At 41.6% G+C, this 27901-nt stretch overlaps 1 protein-coding gene across 3 annotated transcripts in view; it reads left to right on the top strand.

The window, feature by feature from the left end:
- Positions 1 to 391: 391 nt before the first annotated feature.
- Positions 392 to 27901, top strand: part of EGLN3 (egl-9 family hypoxia inducible factor 3) — a 361817-nt gene continuing 334307 nt past the window's right edge. The window contains exons 1-5 of one of the 3 annotated variants that reach the window (XM_033188310.1): positions 392 to 1096; positions 20559 to 20678; positions 22608 to 22744; positions 25082 to 25155; positions 26231 to 27305. In XM_033188310.1, the coding sequence (XP_033044201.1) occupies positions 740 to 1096; positions 20559 to 20678; positions 22608 to 22744; positions 25082 to 25155; positions 26231 to 26262 (720 nt within the window). In that variant the 5' untranslated portion in view covers positions 392 to 739 and the 3' untranslated portion in view covers positions 26263 to 27305. Of the gene's footprint in view, positions 1097 to 20558; positions 20679 to 22607; positions 22745 to 25081; positions 25156 to 25931; positions 26159 to 26230; positions 27306 to 27901 lie in introns of those variants that run through there. The other 2 variants (XM_033188309.1, XR_004431686.1) reach the window with 2 other exon arrangements.

Genomic DNA, 27901 nt, shown 5'->3' on the forward strand with positions numbered 1-27901 from the left:
AACAGGAAAGACACCAGGTAAAGGTAGAACAAGACCACTGCTTAATAAATATTTGTTTTTGGGGTTATTATTTTGCTCAAAAGTCTATGAGATGACCAGCCCAGAATGTGGCGGTTAATTCCATTTACATTTTCAGTGTGGGATCCAGGTTTTCAAGTTTGTTATGTGATTTTATGCAAAACAACATGCAAATCCAGCGCATTCTAAAAATTCAGTCTGTTCTCCAGCCGTTCCCCTGGTCACAAACAACTAAGGTTGGCGCCGGTCTCTTTGGGATCCTTCGCGGAGGGGCAGAGCAGGCGGGGGTGACGGGCCGGGGGGCGGGGGAAAGGGCGGTCTGGGAGGCGGTCCCGGGGCGGGGCCCGTGACGCGCTGACTCGGCCGGCTTAAGGGCCGGACCTCAGCGTCTCCCGGAGTCTGGCCGCAGTCACGGCAGTGGTGGCTTCCCATTTCCAAAAGGCGCCCTCCGACTCCTCGTGCGGCGCTGCTCGCCGGGCCAGTCCGGAAACAGGTCGTGGAGCCCCGCACCACTCCCGCTGGTTCCCGAACGCGGATCCCTTCTTCTGAGAGTTGCGAGCAACTTTCCCTTGTCCCTGGCGCTGCAGCGGCTGGGGGACCGTGGCAACCGCAGGTTTCTGAACCCCGGGCCACTCTCCCCGTGCCTCGGCTTCGCGCTTGTGTAGATCGTTCCCTGTCTGGTTGCACGCTGGGGATCCCGGACCTCGATTCTGCGGGCGAGATGCCCCTGGGACACATCATGAGGCTGGACCTGGAGAAAATTGCCCTGGAGTACATCGTGCCCTGTCTGCACGAGGTGGGCTTCTGCTACCTGGACAACTTCCTGGGCGAGGTGGTGGGCGACTGCGTCCTGGAGCGCGTCAAGCAGCTGCACTGCACCGGGGCCCTGCGGGACGGCCAGCTGGCGGGGCCACGCGCCGGCGTCTCCAAGCGACACCTGCGGGGCGACCAGATCACGTGGATCGGGGGCAACGAGGAGGGCTGTGAGGCCATCAGCTTCCTCTTGTCCCTCATCGACAGGCTGGTCCTCTACTGCGGGAGCCGGCTGGGCAACTACTACGTCAAGGAGAGGTCTAAGGTAGGACGCGCTCGGCGCCCTGCCGCAGCTGCCCCCGCGGGGACGGGAGGCACTCGGAGTCCGTTGTGTGTCGCCTTCCCAGGGCTGCAAGCGAACTTTGTTTTTTAACCAAGAAGTCAGCCTGGTTTGTCTCTACTTGCTGCTTCCCCCCAGCCCTCGCCCCAGCTCCTCTGAGCGAAAGTCCACGTTAAGGGGCTCAGGTGAATCATGATGATGACCTTCTGTTGACTTTGAAATATTGGCTCTTGTGGGTGACAAAAGCCAGACAAGCTGTGGCTTTGGTCCGCTTTTAAAACAAGAGGTTCTCAAAAATCCAAAGGAGGGAAAGGGTATTAGAAACACTGTGGATCATCTGAGAGTCCTTATGATCTTAAATACGTACTTTAAGGCCACCTAATACTGCCCTTCATTGTGGTCAGAAGAGATTTCTACAACAGCACTCAGAATTCTGGAGGCAGTTGTGATTTTGCCATGTGGCAGTTGGTTTGTGGAGTTGGGCAGGTGTGAAAGGGTAAAACTCTACTTTTGAATGCTGCTTCTGCCCTCTGGGACCCAGCACATTGTTAGACCATCTTCTTGACTGAAAATTCTCTCCTGGTGCTGAGCCCCACACCACCACCTTCCTTTTCCTAACTATCAATTGACGGCAAAGTCCACTCAAAACAACCAGTTAAGTGCTCACGAGAGAGTAGAGTAATCAAGCACCTCCGGAAAGAAACAGTGTTTTTGTTCACATAGCAGGAAGTGACTCCCTGGGTGGTAATTTATCTTGGAAACACAAGTAGATTGGCAGAAAAACGGGAACATGTAGGTACCGCGATGTTGGTGCATGTACATTACTTTGGGATAGGCTTTCTCCCTCTTTCCTCAAAGGATAGTTGAGCCAGTTTTCCAGTGGCAATTTTGAGTGACTTGCGCTTGTCTTATGGTGTGGTCAAGGGACATTCAGAACTATGGAAAACTTTTACTGAAACGCGAAGCAGAGTATACCATGGCATGAGAGGTACCACTCTCTGACACCTATGTACCACTCTTTGACAATAAATATAGTATTTCTCAAATCAGTCTCAAGACTGATCCTGTCTCAAAACAGACCATTGTTGTCTCCTTTCTCTAATACACGGAGAGGAACACTCTGAATAAAAGCTAAGTGGTGAGAATTGGAAACGTGTGGGAGTGAAGGGGTGGAGATGGATGAGTGCAGTGGGGAGTCATAGTTTGTTGTACAACTTCCAAGCCAAGAGGCCATGAATAGAATATCTGAAAGCATCGTTATTAATGCACCCAACTAAAGTACATCTTAGAAGATACTGCTTTCTAAATTTTCCTTTGGGGAAAAAAATTACGTGTCAGCTGAACTCTGTAGAAGATTGATGTTAAAGTGTTTCTTCACTCTTCTTCCATTGTGTTGGTGGTGGACTAGTCATGTGTCTTTGACTAGTTTGGTTTTTGCATTAAATGACCTTGCTGTCTTCTGTGGTGAGGCTGGGTGGGGGAGGGGAAGGGTCAGCCTCAGTGTTGCTGAGGTGCTGGTAGTTTTACCTGAAGAGCAGACGACTTACCGGGTTTTTGAATATCTCTTGTAAACTCAGGTGTTAGGAATTTTTTTCTTCATCATTCTAGGAGCCAAATTTGCTCTGAGGGACGTCAGAATTAATTGGTATAGAAAGAGGCCACTGACATTGAAAGTTAAATATTTTTATTTAGCTTTGACTTAATGGATAGGGATAGGATTTCAGACTAGAATTTAACTCAAGTGGAATGAAAAACACTGTGTAAGGGTAAGGGAAAGAAAGATCTTGTAGGTATAATTCATCAATTTTAGGTTATCTTTTGGGTGGAATGAAAAACTTTTCAGGTGACCCTGTCAGAAGGTGATCATGAGTTGAAAAGAAAATTTATCCTGTCCCACACCCAGATTTCCAGGTTTACTTTGGCTGGTTTGTCACAAAGCTCCCTGCCCTTTAGATAAATCACTTTTCGATTGGAATATTCCCTGGCCAATTAGAACCAAATGCAAACCAGGCTTGAGCAAACAATTAGTGTAGCTAAATGTTTTTTAAGTGTGCTTTGCTTGAAGTCTCCTTAGTGATGTCTTGTGGTCTTGGGTTTCTTGTTTGAAGTTCATTATTAAAGTCATCATAGAAACACTTTCCGTTTCTACATGATTTATATTGGTTTCACCTTAATTTATTCCTTCTTTTTCTTCACTCACTTTTTATCCCTCAACTGAGCTCCTTATTTTGTGCTGCTTTCCAGAGCAGTGACAGAGACCCAGTTTACTGGTGCATCCTTCACACATGTTTTCAAGAAAAACTAAAGTTTTAAATTTATTTATTATTATTATTTTTTTGAGACAGAGTCTTGCTCTGTCCCAAGGATGTTGTGCAGTGGCGTGATCTCGGCTCACCGCAACCTCCGTCTCCTGGGTTGAAGCGATTCTCCTGCCTCAGCCTCCCGCATAGCTGCGACTACAGGAACGCCACCACACCCAGCTAGTTTTTGTATTTTTAGTAGAGATGGGGTTTCACCGTGTTGGCCAGGCTGGTCTCCATCTCTTGACCTCATGATCTGCCCACCTCGGCCTCCCAAAGTTCTGGGATTACAAGTGTGAGCCACTGTGCCTGGTCCTTAACTTTATTTTTAAGTTTTAATTAAGGATATTTTCAAACACACATAAATATAAGAGGCTAATAAGCTCCCATCATCCAATTTCAACAATTGCCAATATGTACATTTATTTTAGACCAATTGTTTTTAGCTACTTTAAATTTCTTGAGGTTTTTGCTTATTCATGCACTTACCCAAATTTGGTTTATTTTTTTGGTTTTTTGCTGGATTTCGAAAGGTCATTGAATAATGTAATGTTGTCCTTTATCTCAATGAAGCAATAGCAAAGGCATTGGGAGTAAAACAGAAAGACACACTGGACCTAAAATTGAAATTGTGGAAGAATATAGAAAGAAATATTAGATGGTTCCGCTTCCTGCCAAGAAAGTGGTTAATGGTCAGAATTTATGTACCTCGTCTTTGCTGGAGAAAATTCCAAGGGTGTTGAAGACCCCTTGGGAAGTGGTTGCTGTAATGTACAGCAGTATGGCGCCCCCTAACTTCACGCATGATCATTGCTTTCAGGCTAGCAATGGATTTATCTGCTACTCCCTTTTGGAGATTTTAGACCATGTCCAAGATAAATATTGGTCATATTTTGCTCCTTTTTCTTTGGCTACCTAGATCTTGAAAAATGGCTGTTTTCCAGAGAATGTATAATTTTTAGAACCAAAAGTCCCTCTGCTTCAAACAGTTCACTGTAGACTCACTAGTTAGTGACACTAATAAGAACTACCTTTTATTGAGCAGTTTGTATTGTCTGGCACTGTGCTAAGCACTTTACAGATGTTATCTTGCTTAATCTTCAGAAACACAGTCTTAAGCACATTGAGTGATTAAATACTTTGCCCAAAGTTTCAAAGTCAGTGGTAAGAAACAGTTTAAGTGGGGGCTACCAGCTTAGGCTCAGTATTACTAACCTTGTGGCTTTAGGCAAGTTGCTTGGTTTACACCAGGTGTAAAATGAGGGGAAATAATGCCTTAAAGCTGTTGGGGGAAGAAGCATTAAATAAGATGATGTATATGAAATTTTTGGCAGCATTCTGAGCCTTCATCAGTGTTTTAAGTCTCCAGAGGGGAAATTAGGGATCCTAACCTAGATTTGTCTAACTCCACAGACTGTGTTCTTTCCTTTTATTCTCTCCTACTTCTGACTTTTCATTTATTCAGCAAATGTTTATGGAGTGTTCACCCTGTGTGGGGTACTGTGCAGGGTGGTGGTGCAATGATGAACGAATTTATACTTTTGTATACTTCGAATTGTAGGATCGTCTCATTCACACTTGACTAATTCTCAGGCTTAAGAAAACCCTCAAACATTGAAGTGGGTCAGTTGAGTACATCTGAAGAGAAAATGGAGTGCTGTGCTGATGTTTTCCTACTGTTATTTTTATTTATTTTTTGAGACAGAGTTTTGCTCCTGTTGCACATGCTGGAGTCCAATGGTGCAATCTTGGCCCACCGTAACCTCCGCCTCCCAGGTTCAAGCGATTCTCCTGCCTCAGCCTCCTGAGTAGCTGGGATTACAGGCGTGTACCACCATGCCTGGCTAATTTTGTATTTTTAGTAGAGATGGGGTTTCACCATGTTGATCAGGCTGTTCTCTAACTCCCGACCTCAGGTGATCCGCCTGCCTTGGTGCCTCCCAACATGCTGGGATTACAGGTGTGAGCCACCGCGCCCGGCCCCTACTGTTATTTTTAGAAAAACATTTATTGATAGGGTTTGTTTGTAGGATTCCTGACCAGACTAGCTCTGGAAGGTGGCATTGTAAGGACTGCATTGTGAACAGACAGATTGGTCCTCCCCTGGAAACAATAAAGAGGAATGATGAAACAGCAAAACATTTATGAATAAAAGAAGATGTGTTGCAAGGTGGTATGTTTATTCCTTGCTGTTGAGCAATAACAGTTTTGGCCCACCCTTCTCATGTGAGGTCAGGAATATACATTATTTAATGGAGCTGATCATGGTTGCAAGCTACTTTAAGGGAAAAATGAGATAATGTACTATGAAGTGATCTCTCAGGACCCAAGTGCAAGAAATGCAGCCAGGGTTCTCACAAGCTTAGAGGTATGAACTAGGAACCAAAAAGCCCTTAACATCCAGGACAGCTGGTGTGTTCTTTTCTCAGGAGCCTCATGACCTCCATCTTTGCTTCCCTGCTTTTGCTCTTCATTTCTTCCCCTCTTTTCAATCCAGCTTTTGCTGCCCTCCCATGCATATGGGCTCAAGATGGCTGCCACACAATGGCCACCTCAGCCTTTAGTTCCAGATGAGCAGAGACTTGAGTAACATTCCCGAATCCCTATTTTCATTGCCTGGGAGAAAGTCGGATTGTCTCACCTTGGCTCAAGGGACCTATCAGCCGTGGTCAGGCACGGTGGGAGGCATGTGGAAACCATGTGTCACAAAGATGGTTGCCAGGGCCAATGAGAGTTATAGTTGTTAGAGCACAGAGTTTGAGAGCTGGATACCATAAATGGTATCTCTGTAATTCGAATCTTAAAAATCTATCTGTGAATAAGGTATTTTGGGGAGAAGGAGTGCTGAGTTTGAAGCTCTGGATCATCTTTCTGTAAGGATGTAAGGGATTCCTATAAAAGCTTTTGTATTAAAAATAACTTAGCTCCTGGAGGAAGGAAATTACTCCACAGTAATTTACAGAATACAGCCCCAGTGACAGTGAAACAAGTCTCTCCAATGGGCAAGTTTTCATGGGGTTTTTTGTCTACTTTGTGAATGACAATTGGAAACAAGGCAGGAGGGTGTGTGTGTTTAATTTGTAATTTCTTTTGCTCAATTTTGGGCCACTGGCCACTTCACTATAACCTTATCTGCTTCAGTGAAGTGGATAATCAGGGATATCGATTTAATTCATTCCCAGATGGCTCAGTGCTGTGCACTGCGGGAGACCTGTCCGTGGATGGGGGAAGGGAGGTGCCGAGTGATTATAAAACCACCTGAAGAACTAAGCTGAGAGTTGAGTGTAGGGTGCAGTGGTTGTCACCAACTCTTTCTCTTTTTCTGGTTAGAAAGTGCACGTTTACACTCATTAGTCATTGTTTTTCTTTGGGTTTTCTCCAATTTCTCTGTTAACTTAAAATGAAGCAACCAGAACAAGTGATCAAAACTATACAGGACGTTAATAATATGGGATTTTAGGGCTAGTGAGATATTGGAAATCACATCTATCCAATGTCTCAGTCATTCAGCAGTTGTTTTCATATTTGGAGAGATGATATCTTGAGCAGGTCCTTGGGAAGGGATGGGTAAAATGTACTTTAATAGAGAAGGGGTGGCCCGGTGTGGTGGCTCATGCCTGTAATCCCAGCACTTTGGGAGGTCAAGGCGGGCAGATCACAAGGTCAGGAGTTCCAGACCAGCCTGACCAACGTGGTGAAACCCCATTTCTACTGAAAATACAAAAACTAGCCAGGCATGGTGGTTTGTGCCTGTAATCTCAGCTACTCAGGAGACTGAGGCAGGAGAAGTGCTTGAACCCGGGAGGTGGAGCTTGTAGTGAGCCGAGATTGCACCATTGCACTCCAGCCTCTGTGACAGAGCAAGACTCTGTCTCAAAAAAAAAAAAAAAAATAATAATAATAATAATAATAATTTTAAAAAAATAGAGAAGGGGCTACACTGGCTGGGGTTGGTCCATGAGTCAGATAGACTGGGCCCAGGGTCAGTAGGTTAATTCAGTGGCATCACCATTTTATTTGGGAATTTTAAATATAATTCTGACTGCAAATCGATAAACACCCTTAGGTGGAGTTTATGCAAGCCTGTCTCTGCATTAGGTTTTGGAGTATCATGAATTATTTCCCTTTCTAACCTTTCTGCTTCAGCTTAAGCAAAATTGGTAAAATTTTTCCTGATTCCTGAATCTGGCTGGAAAAACTTGTAACTTCATAAGTAACAATAGCCCTCCATTTTATGACCCTATCCCAAGAACACACCATGTGTGAAAGACTTCACTGAGGAAGCTTAAAGGTCAGGGTGCAGTTCTACCCAACCTCTAATGAGCAGAGTTTAAGCACCCTCAGCATCTTGTGCATTTCAGGATAAAGCTTGGAAGGTTGCTCACCTGTGGGCCGTGTTTGGTTTGGCAAGGCCTCTGCTTTTGACCCAACTTTGCAGCCGTAGGTAAATTAAATTACATTTTGATCTGTGCCCACTGAAGACCAAGGAGTAGCTTGCAGGTTAACATTATGGAGAAGGTTATTAATTTTTTGTTAATTATTACGGCAACAGACTCGACAATTCCTTGGTAGCAGCACTTTGTAGCTGTTAACTAATATTGCTCTAAGAAACGGATGTCGCTTTTCTCTAGTGTTTGTCAAATGCACATGTTCTGACAGTAATGATAGTTCAGATGTATTTTGCTGGGCATCTGCCAGGGGTGCCCAGCGGGTAGCTGAATCCAGAGGCACTGGAATTGTAAATACAACAGACAAATCATTTTATGATGCCAGACGAAGGAGTTCAGCTTTGGCAGATTGCCAAGAGCCGTTGATTTGGCTCAGATTCAGTGCTATGTGTCTGTTTGCCAAGCAAGATTAGTTGTCTTGGTTAATTATACATAGAATTTGTACCCCCTTTCTCTCCATTATTTCCATCTTAAACCAGTATGACACTAACTTTAATTTTGCATCTTGTTTCGATATTGATTTGTGAGTGAGTTTCTGTCCCTGTTTTTGGTGAGTCTGTAGTGACTACATGTTTTCCTGCCCTGGTCCCAACACAATCCCAGCCTTACAGACCCTGGGTTTGCTGGTGTATAATGCAGGCTTTCAGATCTTGTATTGGATTCATTTGGTACCTTGTTACTTAGTGTTCTCCGTGTTCAGTACAGTGTCAATACCGCCTTATTAGATCAAGCTAATTTTTGATTCTTTAGAAGGTACAATGAATGATTCTCAAGTTCTGGAGTACATGTGCCTATCTCATATTAAACATTATTTTTTCTTTCCAAAATGAGGCCAATATACTTACTGTTGCCATACAAAAATAATTCCAGAATACAAAGAATCAAATAATATGATAGTAACCTCAATTCTTTGTCGGTGGGAAGAAGACAAAATGAAAAACTCAATTCCAGGTGTCAGTAACATCTCTTTTTTATTCTAATATGAGAACCTGAAGTTGTTTTTGAGTTGTCAGGATAATTGCATTTGAGCATTGCTTGGAAGCTGTAAGGATATACTGTTTGGGACAGTTTGTACATCTTAAAGAGCTTGCTCTGTGTTCTCCGGACACTGAGAACAAAGATTCAGCCCATGCCCTCCCTCCAGTTTCCTTCTCATTTCTACTTGTCTATCTGGTCATACCTGAGGCACCATCATTCAGAAATCTCAATGCCACCCACATGACTGATGAGTCCTTTTTTTGGGAAGGGAAATGACTTCTTTAATGTTCATATTGTTTTGCAGGTTAAATTGAATGACTGGAGTGGAATAAATAAAACCCCTTTTATTTATTTTTATAGAGATGGGGTTTTGCCATGTTGCCCAGGCCTCCTAAAGTGCTGAAACTACAGGTGCGAGCCACCAGGCCAGGCCAACAAAACCCCTTTTAAACACAAAATATTGAAGACTCAGGCAAGAACATGCAGTATTGCTAGTGAAGGGCCTATTGTGCTTTTTTTGTTTAGTTTTGCTTTTTAGGTTCACCACAGAACCTCAAGTTGTCTTTTTTTTTTTTTTAAACTAAATTTTCTTCCCTTTCTTAGTAGAAAAATCCTTGAGGGGGGAAGTTTTTTTAAGTAACTTACTGTAACCATAAATCATTTGCTGTTGGTTCTTGTTCTCCCTGTAATCCATTTTATGTACTTTCGCTAGAGTGTAGTAGTCCCAAACCCAATTCTAAGCATGCAGTCTCCGTGCTTAAAACAAAATAATCCAAAAATCCAATCATGTTCTTTCTTCATTATCTACTGTACAACACTGTAAAGACTGTAAACTTAGCCAGCATTGACAGCCCTCTATATCTGACCACATCTGACCTTTCTACACTTACTTTCCTACCACTGCCTTCCTTTCCTCCCAGTCCCTGAAATGCCAGAAACTAACTTGCCAGGCATAATGAGCTTCCCCATTGTCTCCCACTCATCAAAAATCCATCTCTACCGCTTTCTAGTACCTGTTCCCTGAAGTCTTCCCTTCTGCTCCCCAGAACTCTGGTGGCTCAATCCAGGCTGCCCAGTTCCGGGTTTGTTGGGCTGTTTATGCTGCCCACCGTGTGCTCAGAAATTCCTTGAATGCAGAGACTGTTAAGCTTTGTATATACTTTTAGTGCCTAGAACAGTCCCTTATACTTCATAAGTGTTTGTTGGCTTAATTTCATCTTCAAAAGGAACTTTGATTTTGATGGATATTTGAGTGTTAAAAAAAAAAGCTAGAATTTTTTTGGGGGGGTGGTGGGGGGAATGATGGGGGAAGATGGGTGGCTGCAGCTCGGTCTCTAATTTGATGCCTAAGTATTTAAATATTTTATTAGAGTGACATGTTATATGAGACCATCTCAAAGGAGGACCTTACCTTTGTTAAGTTTTTTTTCCTCAGTTTCAAAATCCTAGGCTTCACCCTAGAAATACCTGAGTCACACCTGGATCCTGGCAGCTCATACCTACAGGTCTGGCTCGGAGATGCCAGGGCCATGAGGCTTAGGGCCCCAGATTCTGGTCCTAGCTCAGCCCCTGGCAAGTTTCATGGTCTTCCATTTCTACTTCTTTATGGATGAGTTAGATACCTGTTTTCATGTTTGAACTTAAATTTGGTCAGCACCTACCACTTGACACTAGGATGGACACTTCAGATTTTATTTCATCTTCCTATGATCTTGGGCAAGTCAGTTCTCTGAGCCCACTTTCATCATCTAGACATAGGCACAATAATACTGTATGTCTGCCTCTAGGATTATAAGGCATTAAAATTGAGATGACATTTCCATTTGAGAAGGAAAATAGTTGCTTTCAGTGCCTCTTATTTGATTCCTGGAGAGAGCAGACTCGTACCAACATTCAACCCCAGCGCTGATATGACAGTAATCCTCAGAGGCAGAGGCCCACACAAAACAGCAATGCTAGAAAGTTACAATTGGAAAGTTTCCTGCCAGCTTCAGGAATGACACTGCAAAGCTGGTGCCAGAAACTGCCAGAGTAATTCTCCTCATTACTGCTCTACCCACCCACTTTCAGCTCCCCAAATTAATTAGTGCAGTTGACTAATTCCTCTTTACCTTTATCATTTAGGGTGAGGCACTGCACAAAAACTCTTGACTTTGCCATATAGGGTCGTTGTTCTCTGTGGTCCCTGGATAAGAAGCATCACCATTATCTGGAAACATGCAGCAAAATCAAATTCTTCAGCTTCTCCCCAAACCTCCTGAGTTAGAAATTCACACGTTCTCCAGCTGATCTCATACATGCTAAAGTTTGAAAACCATTGAGTAAAGTTAATGCGTTAAGAAGAGATTAGATAGGGATTTCCTACAGTTTCCTTGTTAACAAGAAAGTCAGACGTCAGTTGATCAGACTTTAGATTATTTATTGCTAAAACTAAAAAAACAAAAAACAGATTTTTAGTTCACTTGGGAAATCTTTGAGAAAAATCTACATGTTGAAACACACACATTTATAGCCTATTATTTGTACCAATATATTTAATTTTCCAGAACTAGAATTGAAGCAAATTTTAGAACCAATTCCCTCCTGTTATGGTGAATGGAGGTGAATGTCTGGCCTTTGGCAAGACAACTGCATTTGAGGCCCATGTGGGCCCTGCAGGGGCTACAGAGAGTTTTTGGTGGGCTTGAGGTTGATCTGCACTGGGAGTAACCAAAGCAAAGACAAGACAACTTGTACAAGTAGGGTCAATTTTCTTGGCCTCTTGCCTTTGTTAAAATTCCCCCTTTTGGACCTTTGAGTTTACAGACTGAATACCAAGGATACTCTTTTAAAAAATATTCTTGCAATTTTTTGTATTTTGTGATTTTTCTATCACTCTGGAAGGGTGATAGGCAAGGATGAGGTAGATGGAGTCAAATATTTCAAGTAGAACCAAAGATCTTAGTTCCCTCAAAAATGAGGTGGGGGTGAATTTGCTAATGTTAGACATTAGATAAACTGAGTTGGTAAAGCATTTCTTAAGACCTCACACTCTTCAGCCAGACCGACTGGGTTCAAAAAGGCAACTTACCCAAGCTCTCTGTGCCTCCATTTCCTCATCTGTAAAATGGAGATAATGTTCCTACCTCATGCGGTTGTTAGGAAGTGTGAAGGAGGGTCCGATTTGTGAAGCACACAGAACAGTGTCGGGCACATAGTAAACTCTATACAAATGTTTGTTTAGTAAATAAATACAGCCACTGAATTTCATGAGTTCTAATCTACGCTGACTTGCTGTGTGTCATTTCTTTCATTCAGCAGATCTGTTTTTCCAAGTGCTGAAATGCATATGTAGGTTTCTCTTGTTTTAAGATGATTGTTTCAAGGCATTTTTCATGATGTTTTGATTGGTAACTTCATTTTTTGGTACATTATCCATTAATAAAGTCTTGTCTTACCAATTATTTTGAGTTATGGCTTCTTTAAGTATTTTAGGATTAAGTTCAGATGAAAATTTCAAATACTCCATTCTCTGATGGGCCTGCAGTCACAAGTATTCCTTGTCTCTGTTATGCTCAAAGCCTTTAGAGAGCCGTAGGTGATGTTTTATTGTTCTGATAAGGCTGTTTTCTCATATCAAAGGAAGTTGAATATTGTGTTTCTCTAAAGAAACACCTGTGATAACTTCTAGGTCCATAGGGTAAGTTCTAGGGTTAATGACTTCTACCAAGGACTTGTGAGCAGTGTGACTCAGGGCACACACTGCTGCTCACCTTCCCAGTAACCAGGAAATTAAACAAGGTATGTGCAAAATGCCACCCGGCTACATGAATTCTCAGGAAACAGCAGCTGTTAATATTTGGGGAAAGGCATCAGAAAGGAAATGGTTAAATGCGTCTCGATGTCCTTATCCCTGGGCTGGACTGACCTTTGCTGATTTTATAATTGTGAGGAAGCCTGGTTGAAAACATTTCTCTGGTGACTGGGGTAGCGATGGGGGAGGGGGATGGTTCCCAATGTCCGTTCCCAGCTTAGGCTGCCTGGCGGTGTGCTCGGGTGTGGGCTGGCTGCCACCCTCACGCAGCGCACGTAGCCCTGTCACTCAGCCATCACCCTGCTGGCTTAGAGCCAGTCCTCCACGGGAAGGGCGGCCTGCCCAAACCCAAACACCCTGTATTAATATGGCGATGTCGCCGGGCCTGTTTACTGTGCCTAATTGCATGGGCTCTGGCTGAATCCCCTCCAAGGAGAAGAATTAACCACAATGCAGAAAGGAATGACAATAGTCTCTTAAATTCCTGGCCTCTGAGCCTTTCAGTGGCTTCTTGGGGGAGGGTGATTCACTCAGAAGGTCGTGCATGAAGTGCGGGATCTCCTGGAATAGAATCTTGATCCAGCACGGTTCAACTTTAGAGGCCTTTGAACCCCCTGGACTTTTGTGCAGACTTCTATGTGTGCATGCATATTTCTTACATCCTTTTAGTGTAAGAATCTCAAAGGGCTATTGTGCCTGGTAGAACGATCATCACTGACCCAGGAGAACTAGATGGATGCTTCCAGGCTCTGGGTAGTTAATGATCCTGAAGCTAGGACCAAGTTCATCTGAGGACAGGTTTTAAAGTGAAGATGGTAAATTGTTTGCTATTCAGGCATGGTGCTCTCGCCTGACCAGGAGGGTGTGGGCAGACCCACTTCACTAAAGCAACCAAGAGTCGGTTATTACTTCTTATTTTTTATTTTCAGACGTTCTGAAGTTTCTACAGTATTAGAAAATTCAGATGTAGGTGTACGATGACCGTTGTTCTACCTTGGGAGGGAGGTCATGTGTAGTGTTCTGGGTAAGCAGGTTCTGTGAGAGGAATTATTTTTAGTGTGGATTTAGGACAAATGAGGAAGGCAGAAGTAGTCTGCATTATGGAAATAGAGTAGTAAAAAATATTTTCATGAATAATTTGGGGTGTATTGAAAGGATTACCTACCTGACAGGGATTTGTCTGGTATTCTGAATCTTCCAAATGGTCTGGTGAGATGGTGAAGCTTTGGGAAGGTGAACATGGTGGCTGGACATGGCTTGTGTTATGGCCCACCAAAAGTGTATTTTCTCTTTCCCCCTCATTTCGTTAAATCAGTCTGTAACTAGAGGCACTAGAAGTCAGGAAATAGATTAGCTAGGCTTGCTCTTAACCAACAACAAAGATAACCAGCAAGATGCCAAGATAACTGATGACAGTTGACACAAAATTTCCTACCTTTCTAAGAGCTCACGTTAGCCACAACTATTTTCTTCATGCCTGTCTAGGTGAAGTTTGAATGCATAAAAATTCTAAAGCACTTTTAATACTTACTAGTTAGCACTGCTTCATCATCACATTGAGACCTTTTTTGTGCAATTCTGTATAAAGGATAAATCCAGCTGGCAGCAAATGTGAACTTTGTGTCAGTGACATTTTCTTAAAACTTGGAGAAAGCTTTGCATAGTTGCCATCGTCTTGTAAAGAGGCCCTGCGAACATTGTTCTGTAGGAATTTAATTTACTTGACAAGAGTAGATCCCACAAAATGTCCTTGAAGATCACATATTCCTGGACAAGGGAGATGATAGAAGGCTAAAGTAGTAATTCCAGTTTGCTCTTCATGTCCTCCAGATTTAAGTGGCAAATGATTTTTTGAGTTCTTTTCTCTTACTGCTTGTCAGAGCCAAGTGGAAAATAATGGAATTGGACATTTTGGCTTAATTTGTCTTTAGATTTTTTTTTTAATAAAACTTGTAAAGAGCATGTCTCTTTCAGGTTTTTTTTTTCTCACTCCAGCCTTTCCTCCAGTATGCCTGCATATAGCAGTTTGAATACCTAAAGGGTTTTTCAGTTTTACTTTCTTTTTAAATAGGAGAATTTCAGTTTTAGAGCTGCCACTAGCACATATAGTGCCTTTGTTCCAGTTACTAATCCCCTTTCTTCTCCCTCAGATGAATTACCAAATGGGGCCCCTACTTCAGCAGGGTGCCTTGATGAAGGCAGGACCTAAAGTACTAAAGTATGTGATCATGGGGATGCCCTGCTCACTGGCTGCAGTCAAGGTGTGTGTTAAAATATGTGCTGAACATAAACTACCCAGAAAAATAGCCCTGGAAGTGTAGCCTTTAGCTCCTCTACCCACAGCTGACTAAAAACATTGGCAAGTTTGTCACCTAGACTGTTGTCACCCGAATATAAATGAGACCCATTTCTGGCCAGAAACCTCAGCTATCACATTCTACATTGTGATGAGTTGCTTGGCTGTTTTACTAAGCAAAAGAAGGTGCATGGTCTCATGTATTTCTTCCCAACTCTTATTTATTTATTATTTATATTTTTTGAGACAGAGTCTCGCTCTGTCACCCAGGCAGGAGTGCAGTGGTGTGATCTTGGCTCACTGCAACCTCCGCCTCCCAGGTTCAAGTGATTCTCCTGCCTCAGCCTCCTGAGTAGCTGGGATTACAGGTGCGCGCCACCATGCCCGGCTAATTTTTGTATTTTTAGTAGATACAGGGTTTCACCATGTTGGTCAGGCTGGTCTTGAACTCCTGACATTGTGATCCACACACCTTGGCCTCCCAAAGTGCAGGGATTACTGCACCCAGCCCCCAACTCTTTACACATCTAGTTGTCTGTGTCGTCGTACCTTATGGTGAAGAAGGGAAGGATCCTGGGTCTCTGTTGCTCTGTATTGGGTGGACATGGGGGAAGGACTTGATGGAGCGAGGTGTGAGGATGCAATTGGAATGTGGATGGCATTAAGGATGAGGCATTGTCTTGGGACAGGATGTGTTTGAGTCTGGTGGAGACAGATGGGGAAGGTGCCCACTCAGCAGCTGTCTCAAAGTAGCTTCACTTCTTGGAAGGCCTCACACAGTGATCTCAAAATATAGCCTGATATATGTATATGTATATGTATTTATATATGTGTATATATTATATATGTGTGTGTATTTATAGCCCTGATTAAAAAGTTGGGATCAACAATATTTAGGAGAGTTTACATAAAAATCTGATCGCCTGCTACTCTCATAAAATCGGAAGATTTGCTTTCATTGAAAATAACAGCAAGTCCCCTCAGTGTAGGTGGCATAACACACACTCCAGAGTTCTGACTCATGTAGACCTGATTGGCTTCAATCATTTGTTACTGGCAAACATCGAAAGCTATTTTAGTTTGCCAGTCCTGGATTCAAAACTACAAAACACTTAAGTAGAATTGGATCTCTGAAGAAGAGACATTCTACAGCTTCAGTTGAGGGGAAGACAAACATAACACATCATCTTTAAAAATAGCTAACATTTATTAAGCACTTAGTGTGTGCCAGGCCATGCGCTAAGCATTTTGTGTGGATTATCTCCTTGAGTCTTCATAAACCCATTTCACAGATGAACAAACCAAAGTGTAAATAAGTTAAATGTAGATTATCCCGTACTTAGGTTGCATTTTATTTAAAAGTACACTTTGCTCGAGACTCTGCTTACTTCAAAATGAATCCTTACAGAGGTTGGCTGGTATTTCTCCTTAGCAGCTAGAGGGGATCTAGCATTTGTCCGTAGATCAGAATACTAGTTTAAAGCTCCTTCAAGGCCGGGCGCGGTGGCTCAAGCCTGTAATCCCAGCACTTTGGGAGGCCGAGACGGGCGGATCACAAGGTCAGGAGATCGAGACCATCCCGGCTAACACGGTGAAACCCCGTCTCTACTAAAAAATACAAAAAACTAGCCGGGTGAGGTGGCGGGCGCCTGTAGTCCCAGCTACTCGGGAGGCTGAGGCAGGAGAATGGTGTAAACCCGGGAGGCGGAGCTTGCAATGAGCGGAGATCGCGCCACTGAACTCCAGCCTGGGCGACAGAGCAAGACTCCGTCTCAAAAAAATAAAATAAAATAAAATAAATCTCCTTCAACCACATAGTTTTTTTTTTTTTTTTTAAACCACTTAGTTTTGAAATCATGCTATTCTTAACAAATCTTAAACAATGGATTTTCATTTATTGCAAATTTTGCAAATAAAATGAGATGTAATTAATACTTTAATTTGGTGAGTTAAATTTTGTATAAAATGCCACTTTATTATAACTTGTTCAAGACTGAGTCATACTAGCGAATCTGTCTCACATCAGGAGCAATTTAAAAGACATTTCTATGAAAATACATGTTGTAACTGTTAGTAGAGAAGTGGTAAGTCTAACCGCAGGGTGGGGGTACCCCCTTCTCACCTATGGGTCTGAAAAAATGATCATCATGGCTGAGTGGATGGTGGAGGTCATTGATGCTGAGTTTTTGAAATGGTTTTTACATGCGGTCAAGCTGTAAAGCATTCTGTTTAGGCATTGTAATGGAAATCCTGGACTTTTATTTTTCAACTTTACCTTTGGACTTGATGAGATAGGTGGTTTTTTTGTTTTTTTGTTTTTTTTTTTAATGAAGTCAGCTTACTGGTAACTCTTACCAGAACCACTGTTTTCTTTTCCACCTGTGGCATTTGGGGACCACATTTTTATACTGGGTTTTGACTGTTACAGTTCTATATATCTGTATATATTCAAAGAATACATATACATTTCTTGTCTGGACATGGCTGCATACGTGTCTAGAGCACATATTCTGGTCTAGAGCCAGTCTGGGCCTGCCTGATTCACCTCTCCACTCATTTCTTATTGCTACAGAGCTAAGGAGAGGCCCCTGGGAATGGGGATGGTGGGAGGTGGGGTGGGTACACTATATAATGTCAGCAGACAGAACGGTAAATGTGTAGGGGGACACGTGGATTTATCAGCATATCCAAGAATAGAATTATAGGACTATACTGTATTTGCTGCTGGAGATGACACTAAAGTGTTAAACTTCTGTAAATTTCAAATATTAATCTAGTCAGGAAGTTTTAGAAAATAAAAAAGCCTGTACTAAAGTAGGCATCCTCTTGATATGTGTCAGTTTATTGCTTGGCATGTTTGTTATATGATCATTAAATTACTCTGGCCCGTTCTTTTAACAATACAGCATTGAAGGCTTCTCTTCTGTTAAACACTAAATCCCTTCCCCAGCTTGATGAGGTTTAGATAGCAACTCAGTTGGATGGATCTGCTTCCGGAGTTTGTTACTGCCCCGTGTACAAATTGGCACAGAAGTGAATGGCTAGTTATTAAAGTCAGGCTTGCTTCTCGGTGCATCCTTAGCCTCATGGTTTTAGACCCTGTCAAAGACGAGCAAATAGTTGGGAATGTGCCCAAGCAAAGACCCATCTCCTATGGCACTCATCCAGAAAACACACTGATAAAATTGGCCGAATGTAGCCTCAACTGGCCCACTGATGCTTGAAATGATTTCCTTCCATTGTTTCCAGCTTGATGCATGTGGTTTCTGGAACCAGGAGAGAGGGTGAATATTCACTCTGGCCAGAAAAATTATCTCTGTTCCTCCCCTTTAAGCAGACAGATACTTTGCTGACATGTAGGGGTTTTGTCCTAATAGTAAGTCCTCTGGAATTGGCTCTTTGTCTCTGTGTGTTTTATAGATGCAGCATTTAGTAGAGGGCGTGCTTTTGTGAGTCTGTATCCATCTTTTTTTTTTTTTTTCAATATTTTAATCTGAGCTGAGTTCTGAGGCAGAGAAACACTCCTTAATGACCTGAAGAACGATGTTGCTTTTTCAAGGGTTGATGCTTAGATCAAGTCTTAGATCTTCTTGGGCCTTTGACAGATGTGTAACCCAATCCCCTCTTTATAGGAAAGAGACAGCCTGGGATCACAGTTAGTTGCAGAGTGAACTATGGTAGATATCCAGACCACGACCTTTTCCTCAGAGAAGAGCTGTTTAAGCATATAAGATTATAGCATTGATGTCGTACTTTTTCTTTTCAGACACTCAGTGGGGGGAGCCTGAGATAATAGGGAATCCAGCCTGTAATTGTTTGTGGCTTAAGCGACTTTCATTATTGGCTCTGTGGTGGCTCTTATAATCCTAATAGCTGCTTCCAGGGGTGGGTAATTCTTTAGTCATTATAGGTGACTTTATGTATCTCTTCTTCTCTTGCTAGGCCCTTCAATTCTGTTTGCTACCAATCACCCTTCCTCAAGCCATGCTTTGCTTAGTGGTACCTTCATTTGTTAAATCTTTATTGCTGATGTTGCCTCACAGTTTCACCTTCTGAAAGATGCTCAAGCTAACAACCTAACTTGAGCTCTAAGGATGACATTGCATTGACATTTTCATGTTCAAAGGCAGGATATGGGGATTGTTTGCTGCATGAGGATATGAAGTTTGAGAGAGATGGTGATTTAAGCTTTAAAATTGTTGTAAAGTCAAGTTACTATTCAGCCTTATTATCGATCTGGTATGCACGATCTAGTATGCAAGGTGTGTGATGCCTAGTTCCATGTCATAGGTGCAGTAGTTTCATGCTACTATTGAGAGTGACTCGGCAGCCACGTTCAAGTTGATTCATTGAACCACTAGCCCATTAGCTTGGGGCTGTACTCAAATGGTCATTTTACCAATGAAGCAATGCTGCCATTTATCAGGAAATCTATGGCCTGGATCCTTACATGCATGTTTGAAGATAGGTCTTTTAAAATGACAGAAATAGCTATTAATCTTGGTAAAATGTGAATTTACTCTTTAGAGAAAGAGCCATTCACTAGTTCATTGATTTATTTATCACATTTTAGATGGATACCTTTTATATGTCAGGCACTGTCCTAGGTGCTAAGAATACATCAGTGAGTAGAACAGGAAAAAAAAATCCCTGTTCTCATCTTATGTTGTTGGTTCCAATATTTTCCTTGCACCTACTGCATCCCTATAAAAAATATTGTTAAAACATGGCAGTATCCTGTGAAGAAAAGAACTGGCTTTCTATACTTTGCCTTCTTCCCTCTCCCCACTCTCTGTTACAGTTTTTCCCATGGAACAATTAGAGGTTTGTTTTCTCTAATAGTAATTTTCAGTATGATTTTTGGTATGGCTTTCTATTTTATTCTTCCACCTGATTGATACAGGGAGCAGTTAGACAAAGAGAACTTCAGATTATCACCTGATTTGATAATTATCAGGAAGAAGACATGCATTAAGAAACACATATTAAGATACATGCATGGCTTTTTTCCTGAAAGGAATCTCCCTGTGTTGTCTTTGTTAACAAGTTAGGGCGTGACTTCCTATTGATCTTCCTCTATTCGTTCTATCCTAAGCATTTTATTGAGTAAGCCTGACCTTTTCCTCCTTTGGTGATTGGTTCTGTCACTTTGTGTATGCAAGTACCTTTAGCCATTGTTCTGAAACAGTGTGAGTGATTCAGGGGCACTTGCTAAACAGTCATAATCCTTGAACTCCACACCTAGTGACTCTGATTTTGTAGGTCTAGCATGGGAAACTAGAAACTGCTTTTCCAAAAAGGAGTATTGAAGAAAGGCAGGGCATCCAAATAGGTTATGCAAATAGGGCATGTAGATAGGTTACTTTAAGAAAGACTATATAAAATGTTCTAGAACTTTGGGAATATTGTTGAACCACTTTCCACTGGACAGAGCCATAGTGTGACCTGGCCATTACTCTTATGCACAGAAGGGTCCAAATTTATGGACCATACATGAAATTAAGAAGCCAGCAACTACCTGTAAATGTCACATAGCACCCAAGGAGACTGTGTTACTTATCTGCTCACCAGTGGGAGGAGAAGATTGTCTGTCTCAGCTTTGTTAACCAGCTTTCTTGGGATTTCTCCATAGGCAATGGTGGCTTGCTATCCGGGAAATGGAACAGGTTATGTTCGCCATGTGGACAACCCCAACGGTGATGGTCGCTGCATCACCTGCATCTACTATCTGAACAAGAATTGGGATGCCAAGGTACTCTTGAATAATGGGAGTAGAGTGTGGGGTTAAAAACTATAGGAAAATGATTCAGATAACTTAGAGGAGAGTTTATATTGAGTTCATAGTTGCCCTATCTCCCACTGATGAAACATTTCTATTTCCACTTCATAACCTCCTGCGACAATGGAATTAGTACTAAAGTTGTTAAGAAGAAAATAATGAAGTTAATTTGGAGGGGGATAGGTAGGGTGATTATTAACCCTACCTCTGAGAAGGGTGGTTGATGAAGGGAAGGTAATTTGATATTAGGATTAATGATTAATTTTTTTCAGTTTAAATCAGAGTTGCTCTGACTGTCAATGCAGAATAAGATGTACACTTTTCCCTCCCAGAAGCAGCACTGGGAAAGTTCCACAAAAATAGAACTGTAGGATATAAAACCATCCCCAAGAGAGATTTCCCACACAGTCCTCTCCCTCAGGGTGATATGTCTCATTGATGGCTGCTTGCCATGGCTTACTATGGTTTGTGAATGCCAAAGGCTTTGTGGCTTATTTTTGTAGTATAGAACTTATAGATAGATGGAGATATGAAGCCTGGTTCCATGCTTATAGACATTTGTGTGGACTCTGTATGCTTTCCGAAAGTTAAGAATGATTTAGGAGTCTGGGAAGTCAGATAACTTTTCAAGCTTATTTGGCTTTTGAACCTTCTGCATCTCCATTTCCTGTTCATTAGGCAAATACTGGCTGTCATAAAGCAGTAATATTTTATCCAGAGTCAGAAAAACGAAACTTGGGAAACCATTGAATCAGTGAAAAGGCCTATCTCTTCTCCCTGTTTGGTAACATCTCTGGAATACATTGGTAACGTGACTGGACTACATCCATTAGGTCTTCTTTAAAATCTTGAGAGGTGCTAATAGAGACGAGAGAATAAAGTTATCAGATTGGTAATGACAAATTGGAGGGTCTGCAATCATTCAACAAATATTTGAGTTCCTGCTAGTGTCAGTCATTGTATTATGAAGAAATATTGATGTGTGAGGCCTGAACTCTACACTGAATATGGTTATTCTAGTAGGATGAAATAGGTTGACATGTAAAAGAAAAAGTAATTCAAGGAAAAGAGTGATATATGTCATAAAAGGTGCAGATTAGGTGGTCTGAGAGTTCAGAAAAAAGAGCATGTAACTTCCAACTAACGAGGTCAGATAGGAGTTAAGGGAGTTCAGAAGAGCTGTAAATTCTAATTGAAGGGGAAGTTACATGTGATGATTTTCTTAGAAAGTTGTTAATGGTTAGATGGAACCATGTGAAATTGCTGGGTATTTTTTTTAAAGTCAAAAACACTCAAATATTAGCAAATCTGTATGATTCAGTCTAACAGTACTCTATTTTACGTCCATGGGCTTTATGACTATGGGGGGCGGTGGGAATGCTTTTTTTGGTTTAAGGTGAATAAGGAGATATCTCTAGCCAAGTTTGGTATAAAATTTGGTACAAAGTGGCCAGGCATGGTGGCTCATGCCTATAATCCCAGCACTTCAGGAGGCCCAGGTGGGTGGATGACCTGAGGTCGGGGGTTCGAGACCAGCCTGACCAACATGGGGGAAACCCCATCTCTATTAAAAATACAAAATTAGCTGGGCATAGTGGCACATGCCTGTAATCCCAGCTACTCAGGAGGCTGAGGCAAGAGAACTGCTTGAACCAGGGAGGTGGAGGTTGCAGTGAAACGAGATCATGCCATTGCACTCCAGCCTGGGCAACAAGAGTGAAACTCCATCTCAAAAAAAAAAAAAAAAATTTGTACAAAGTATTAGGTTGAAGTAAAAATCTGGGGTACTATGCATTTGGAGTGGTGGTTAGCAGATGGCATGTTTCTAAATGGGGCTGAAATATGATTGTCGATAAACTACATAAGAGGTAAGAAGTAATCCACCTTCTTTGTGTCTTTAAGCTACATGGCGGGATCCTGCGGATATTTCCAGAGGGGAAATCATTCATAGCAGATGTGGAGCCCATTTTTGACAGACTCCTGTTCTTCTGGTCAGATCGCAGGAACCCACACGAAGTGCAGCCTTCTTACGCAACCAGGTAATAGCTGGAGCCATGATTCCTCTTCCGGAGTTTGTTGTATAAACCCTAGTTCCAGAGAACTCTCTAAACATGTGTCCTGTGCATGTGGGGGATTGATCACACCCCATAGCTGATAGCAAACTTGTTTGGAGTCTACAAAAATTAAAGAGGAAGCTTTGCGTTCTTTAGCATACCAAAGCTAACCTCAGTTTGAAAGTACTATTAAGAAGTTGTTTTCTATTAGGTGAGCATATTGGATTCCAATTTCTCAAGAGTATTTTTCTCTTCTCTCCGTTCCTCCTTTCTCTTACCTCTCTTACCCTTTTTTTAAAAAAAAACAAATGTTGAACTATGCCTAGAGAACATTGGCTGTCACATATCAGGAATTCTGTCTGGTTACTTTGGATGAGTTTACAAACCTCTAGTTGCAAGCAGAGAAAGAACCTTGAGAAACGAAAGAGTAATTTGTTTTGACTTTCTCTTTTTGTCTATTCCTAGGTTTGAAATTGGCTTGGGCTTGCTGTATCCATGGTCCAACAGTTGAATGTTTTATTAATCTTTTCTTTATGTGCACATGAAGATTCTCAGAGTAACTGAGCACCTTAGTATTGTTTAGGACCGATCTAGACAATCTTGACAAAAATCTTCATTCTCAATTCTGCCTCTTATTTCCCTTTGTCTCTGTCTAAAGCAATAAACCAGGCAGCATTGGAGGGCTACGGAGTGCAGCTTATACTGAGACTAGCATTCAGGGGCAGGAGGAGAGAGTTTTGATAGGATGATGATTAAACCCTAACAAGCCTAATTAAATTAAGATCACATGTGTCCTCCTCCCGACATCACACAGCTTAGCCCTAAACCCAGTTATATATTAACTGCCACATTGGAATGTCTTCTAGATGAGCAGGGAACGAATTCTACCACTGAAGTCAGCTTTTGTGTTTTATGGGGTATGTAACTAAACCCTGTTGTTTGTGGCAGAACTCTTTGGTTATTCCCCAGTATCATGATGACTGGCCTTACAGGGAAAACATTAGCAAATGTTGATGAGAAGCCCTTGAAAAAAACTCAAGTGCTGTAGAAATTGCAGTAGCTAATAATCATTACAAAATGAAACTTTAAAAAAAAAAAACCAAGTATGAAATGGCTCCCATTACAGTCTATCCAATGAATGGGATAAAGCAAATTAGTGGGGATGCAGTAGAAAGCTCTGGGGCATTATTATTATTCAATTGTAATTTTGCCTCAATGTCCAAAACTAAAGAAAGCAAGCCGAGAGTTTTAAACATACTGTGATTTACATAAGTCGTTTTTCAAAGCTTCACTCAAATGTCATCTCTTCTCTATGTTCTCGCCACCAACTTGGGTCTCCCAGTCTTTAGCAGAATGACTGCCTTCTAGTCCTTTCTGTAGAGACCATGTTTATCTGTTACATTATTGCAAAATCACTTGTCTCCCCTACTTCGAGCCTGAGATCATAGAAGAAGATCTGATCACAGGGTCATTTGAATTCCTAATGCCCAAGAAAATTTCTGGCACATACCTGGAATTCATTATGCATTTTATTACATTGAAATAGAATTAAAACCAGAGAAGTTAATTTTAAATTAAAATCAGGGTAGACAGGCTGGGCACGGTGGATCACACGTGTAATCCCAGCACTTTGGCAGGCCGAGGCGGGCAGGTCAAGAGATCACGACCATCCTGGCCAACATGGTGAAACCCCATCTCTACTAGAAATACAAAAATTAGCTGGATGTGGTAGCGTGCACCTGTAGTCCCAGCTACTTGGGAGGCTGAGGCAGGAGAATCGCTTGAACCTGGGAAGCGGAGGTTGCAGTGAGCCGAGATCGTGCCTCTGCCTGGCAACAGAGTAAGACTCCATCTCAAAAAAAAATAAAAATAAAAAAATAAAAATAATTGGCCAGACGCAGCGGCTCACGCCTGTAATCCCAGCGCTTTGGGAGGCCGAGGCAGGTGGATCACCAGATCAGGAGATCCAGACCATCCTGGCTAACATGGTGAAACCCCGTCTCTACTAAAAATGTAAAAAATTAGCCAGGCATGGTGGTGGCCGCCTGTAGTCCCAGCTACTCAGCAGGCTGAGGCAGGAGAACCTGGGAGACAGAGCTTGGAGTGAGCCAAGATTGCGCCACTGTACTCCAGCATGGGCGACAGAGCGAGGCTCCATCTCAAAATAAATAAATAAATAAAATAAAATAAAAATAAAAAAAATTAGGGTAGACTTATAATAATATGGAAAACTTTAAAAGTTTTAATGTGAGATTTATAGGACATTTGTGTTTTTAGTAGTAGCATTAAACCTCTTTCCTTATATCTGCTTATCTTTCACAGATATGCTATGACCGTCTGGTACTTTGATGCTGAAGAAAGGGCAGAAGCCAAAAAGAAATTCAGGAATTTAACTAGTATGTATTTGATAATTTTCTGTGACTTTTGATCAAGTTAATCCTTGACTTTTATTCAATTTTATATATTTTTAAACATGCTCTGTTCAATCTGTTACAGCTTAACTTTATATATAATGACATCTTGATGGGTTTTATCCTGAAACCTTGGCCTTAGTGCTCTTAGAAAAATCAGAAACAATGCAAGGGGCTTCCCCTGAGAATGCCCACTGAATGTATGATGGTTTATGACAGATGGGAAATAGTTAACTTTTTCTTATTAGTGTTAACCAGTCAAATGTAACATTAAATTTTGCCCATGATTTTTGGCATATCGCAAAGGAAATGTAATGGAACCCAGTTATGACGGCAAAATTTATTATATTGGGTGAGACTGCGACTCTCAGTATAACAGCAGGGCTCATGTAATATAAACTGAATATAACATATTCCTATCCCATATAACTCATATAACTATATAAACTCATATAACCATTCCTATCCCATCCAACCAGTATTAGAAGGCAGCATTTCCCAAAATATGTTGCATTAAAACACAAATCCTGCCAAGTTGGTAAATTCCTGGTCCCAGAAATGTGGGAAATGTTGCATACAGTATGCCTGTCTTAAACAGTCACAGTGCTCACTAGCATATTAAATTAAGGCTCTAAGAGATCCTGCAGTAAGGACACATATATAATATTGCCTAGCCCGTAGCCCATTTGGACTGTATACCTCTCAAATACCAAAGTGGTCTCCAAATTGCACCCAGGATATCTGTTTGTTTTCTCTTCCAGATGGCTTCCACTGCTTAACTCTGATATGTGAGTGAGGCCACATTTCATACAACTTATGCTCAACACATTACCCCAAGAGGCCAATGCTGGATGTAAACCCAAAGTTACTCCACAATCTGTGAGGCATATGGAAAAGATCCCATTGCAAAGTCAAGAGAGGATCCTTTTGCAGAGCTCTATTAGGAGGCTTATATAAGATGGGAAGTGTTTACTGGAGGCTTTTTGGTGACATCTGTGACATAAAACTCATCAGAGCTGACTCCATACCCTCTTTATTCTCCTTTCTGTCCCCAACCCAGGGAAAACTGAATCTGCCCTCACTGAAGACTGACCGTGCTCTGAAATCCGCTGGCCTTGTTCATTTTAGTAATGGTTCCTGAATTCTCTTAAATTCTTTGAGATCCAAAGATGGCCTCTTCAGTGACAACAATCTCCCTGCTACTTCTTGCATCCTTCACATCCCTGTCTTGTGTGTGGTACTTCATGTTTTCTTGCCAAGACTGTTGATCTTCAGATACTCTTTGCCAGATGAACTCATTTGCTAACACCAGAAATTCCTGCAGACTTCCTATTCGGCCAGCGGTTGAACTGATAGATTCGGTAATACTGACTATCAAGAGAAGAGCCTAGGAGCATAGCAAGGGAATGAACCTTACTTGCACTTTATGTATACTTCCTGATTTGAAAGGAGGAGGTTTGTAAAGAAAAAAATGGAGGGGGTAGATGCCACAGAGAGGCATCATGGAAGTCTTAACAGCAGGAAACAGAGAAATCTGTGTCATCTGAACAATTTCCAGATGTTCTTAATCCAGGGCTGTTGGGCTTTCTGGAGAACTATCACAACCTAATGACATTAATACCTCTAGAAAGGGCTGCTGTCAGAGTGAACAATTTATAAGTGTCCCATGGGGCAGACACTCCTTTTTTCCCAGTCGTGCAACCTGGATTTTCTGCCTCAGCCCCATTTTGCTGAAAATAATGACTTTCTGAGTAAAGATGGCAACACAATTTTTTCTCCATTTTCAGTTCTTACCTGGGAACCTAATTCCCCAGAAACTAAAAAACTAGATATTAGTTGTTTTGGTTGCTTTGTTGGAATGGAATTTGAATTTAAATCAAAGGAAAAATATCTCCCTGGTAGTTTTGTGTTAACCTCTGATAACTGTGGAAAGAGTAGGTCTACTGATATACAATAAACATGTGTGCATCTTGAACAATTTGAGAGGGGAGGTGGAGTTGGAAATGTGGGTGTTCCTGTTTTTTTTTTTTTTTTTTTTCAGTTTTCCTTTTTAATGAGCTCACCCTTTAACACAATAAAAAACAGGGTGCTGTATTTTAAAAAAGGAAATAGAAATAAAAAAAATCTCAAAGCTATTTGAGTTCTTGTCTGTCCCTAGCAGCCTTTCTTCGCCCACTTGGCTCTCCAGATCTGCTGTGGTTGGCAGTATGGCCAGAATCATGGAATTTGCTAGAACTGTGGAAGCTTCTACTCCTGCAGTAAGCACAGATCGCATTGCCTCAATAACTCGCTATTGAGCACGTATTTTACAAAAGCTACTTTTCTTAGTTTTCAGTACTACTTTCATGTTTTAAAATTCCCTTTAATTTCTTGCTTGAAAATCCCATGAACATTAAAGAGCCAGAAATATTTTCCTTTGTTATGTACGGATATATATATATAGTCTTCCAAGATAGAAGTTTACTTTTTCCTCTTCTGGTTTTGGAAAATTTCCAGATAAGACATGTCACCATTCATTCTCATGACTGCTGTATTTTGTTGTATAGTAATAGTTACCACCTTCTAAATTACTACGTAATTTACTTATTTATTATGTTTATTGTCTTGTATCCTTTCTCTAGAGTGTAAGCACAATGAAGACAGGAATTTTGTATATTTTTAACCAATGCAATATACTCTCAGCGCCTAAAATAGTGCCTGGAACATAGTGAGGGCTCAGTAAATACTTGTT

The sequence above is a fragment of the Trachypithecus francoisi genome, unplaced genomic scaffold (genome assembly GCF_009764315.1).
Source record: "Trachypithecus francoisi isolate TF-2019V2 unplaced genomic scaffold, Tfra_2.0 Lachesis_group3, whole genome shotgun sequence".
Taxonomy (NCBI): domain Eukaryota; kingdom Metazoa; phylum Chordata; class Mammalia; order Primates; family Cercopithecidae; genus Trachypithecus; species Trachypithecus francoisi.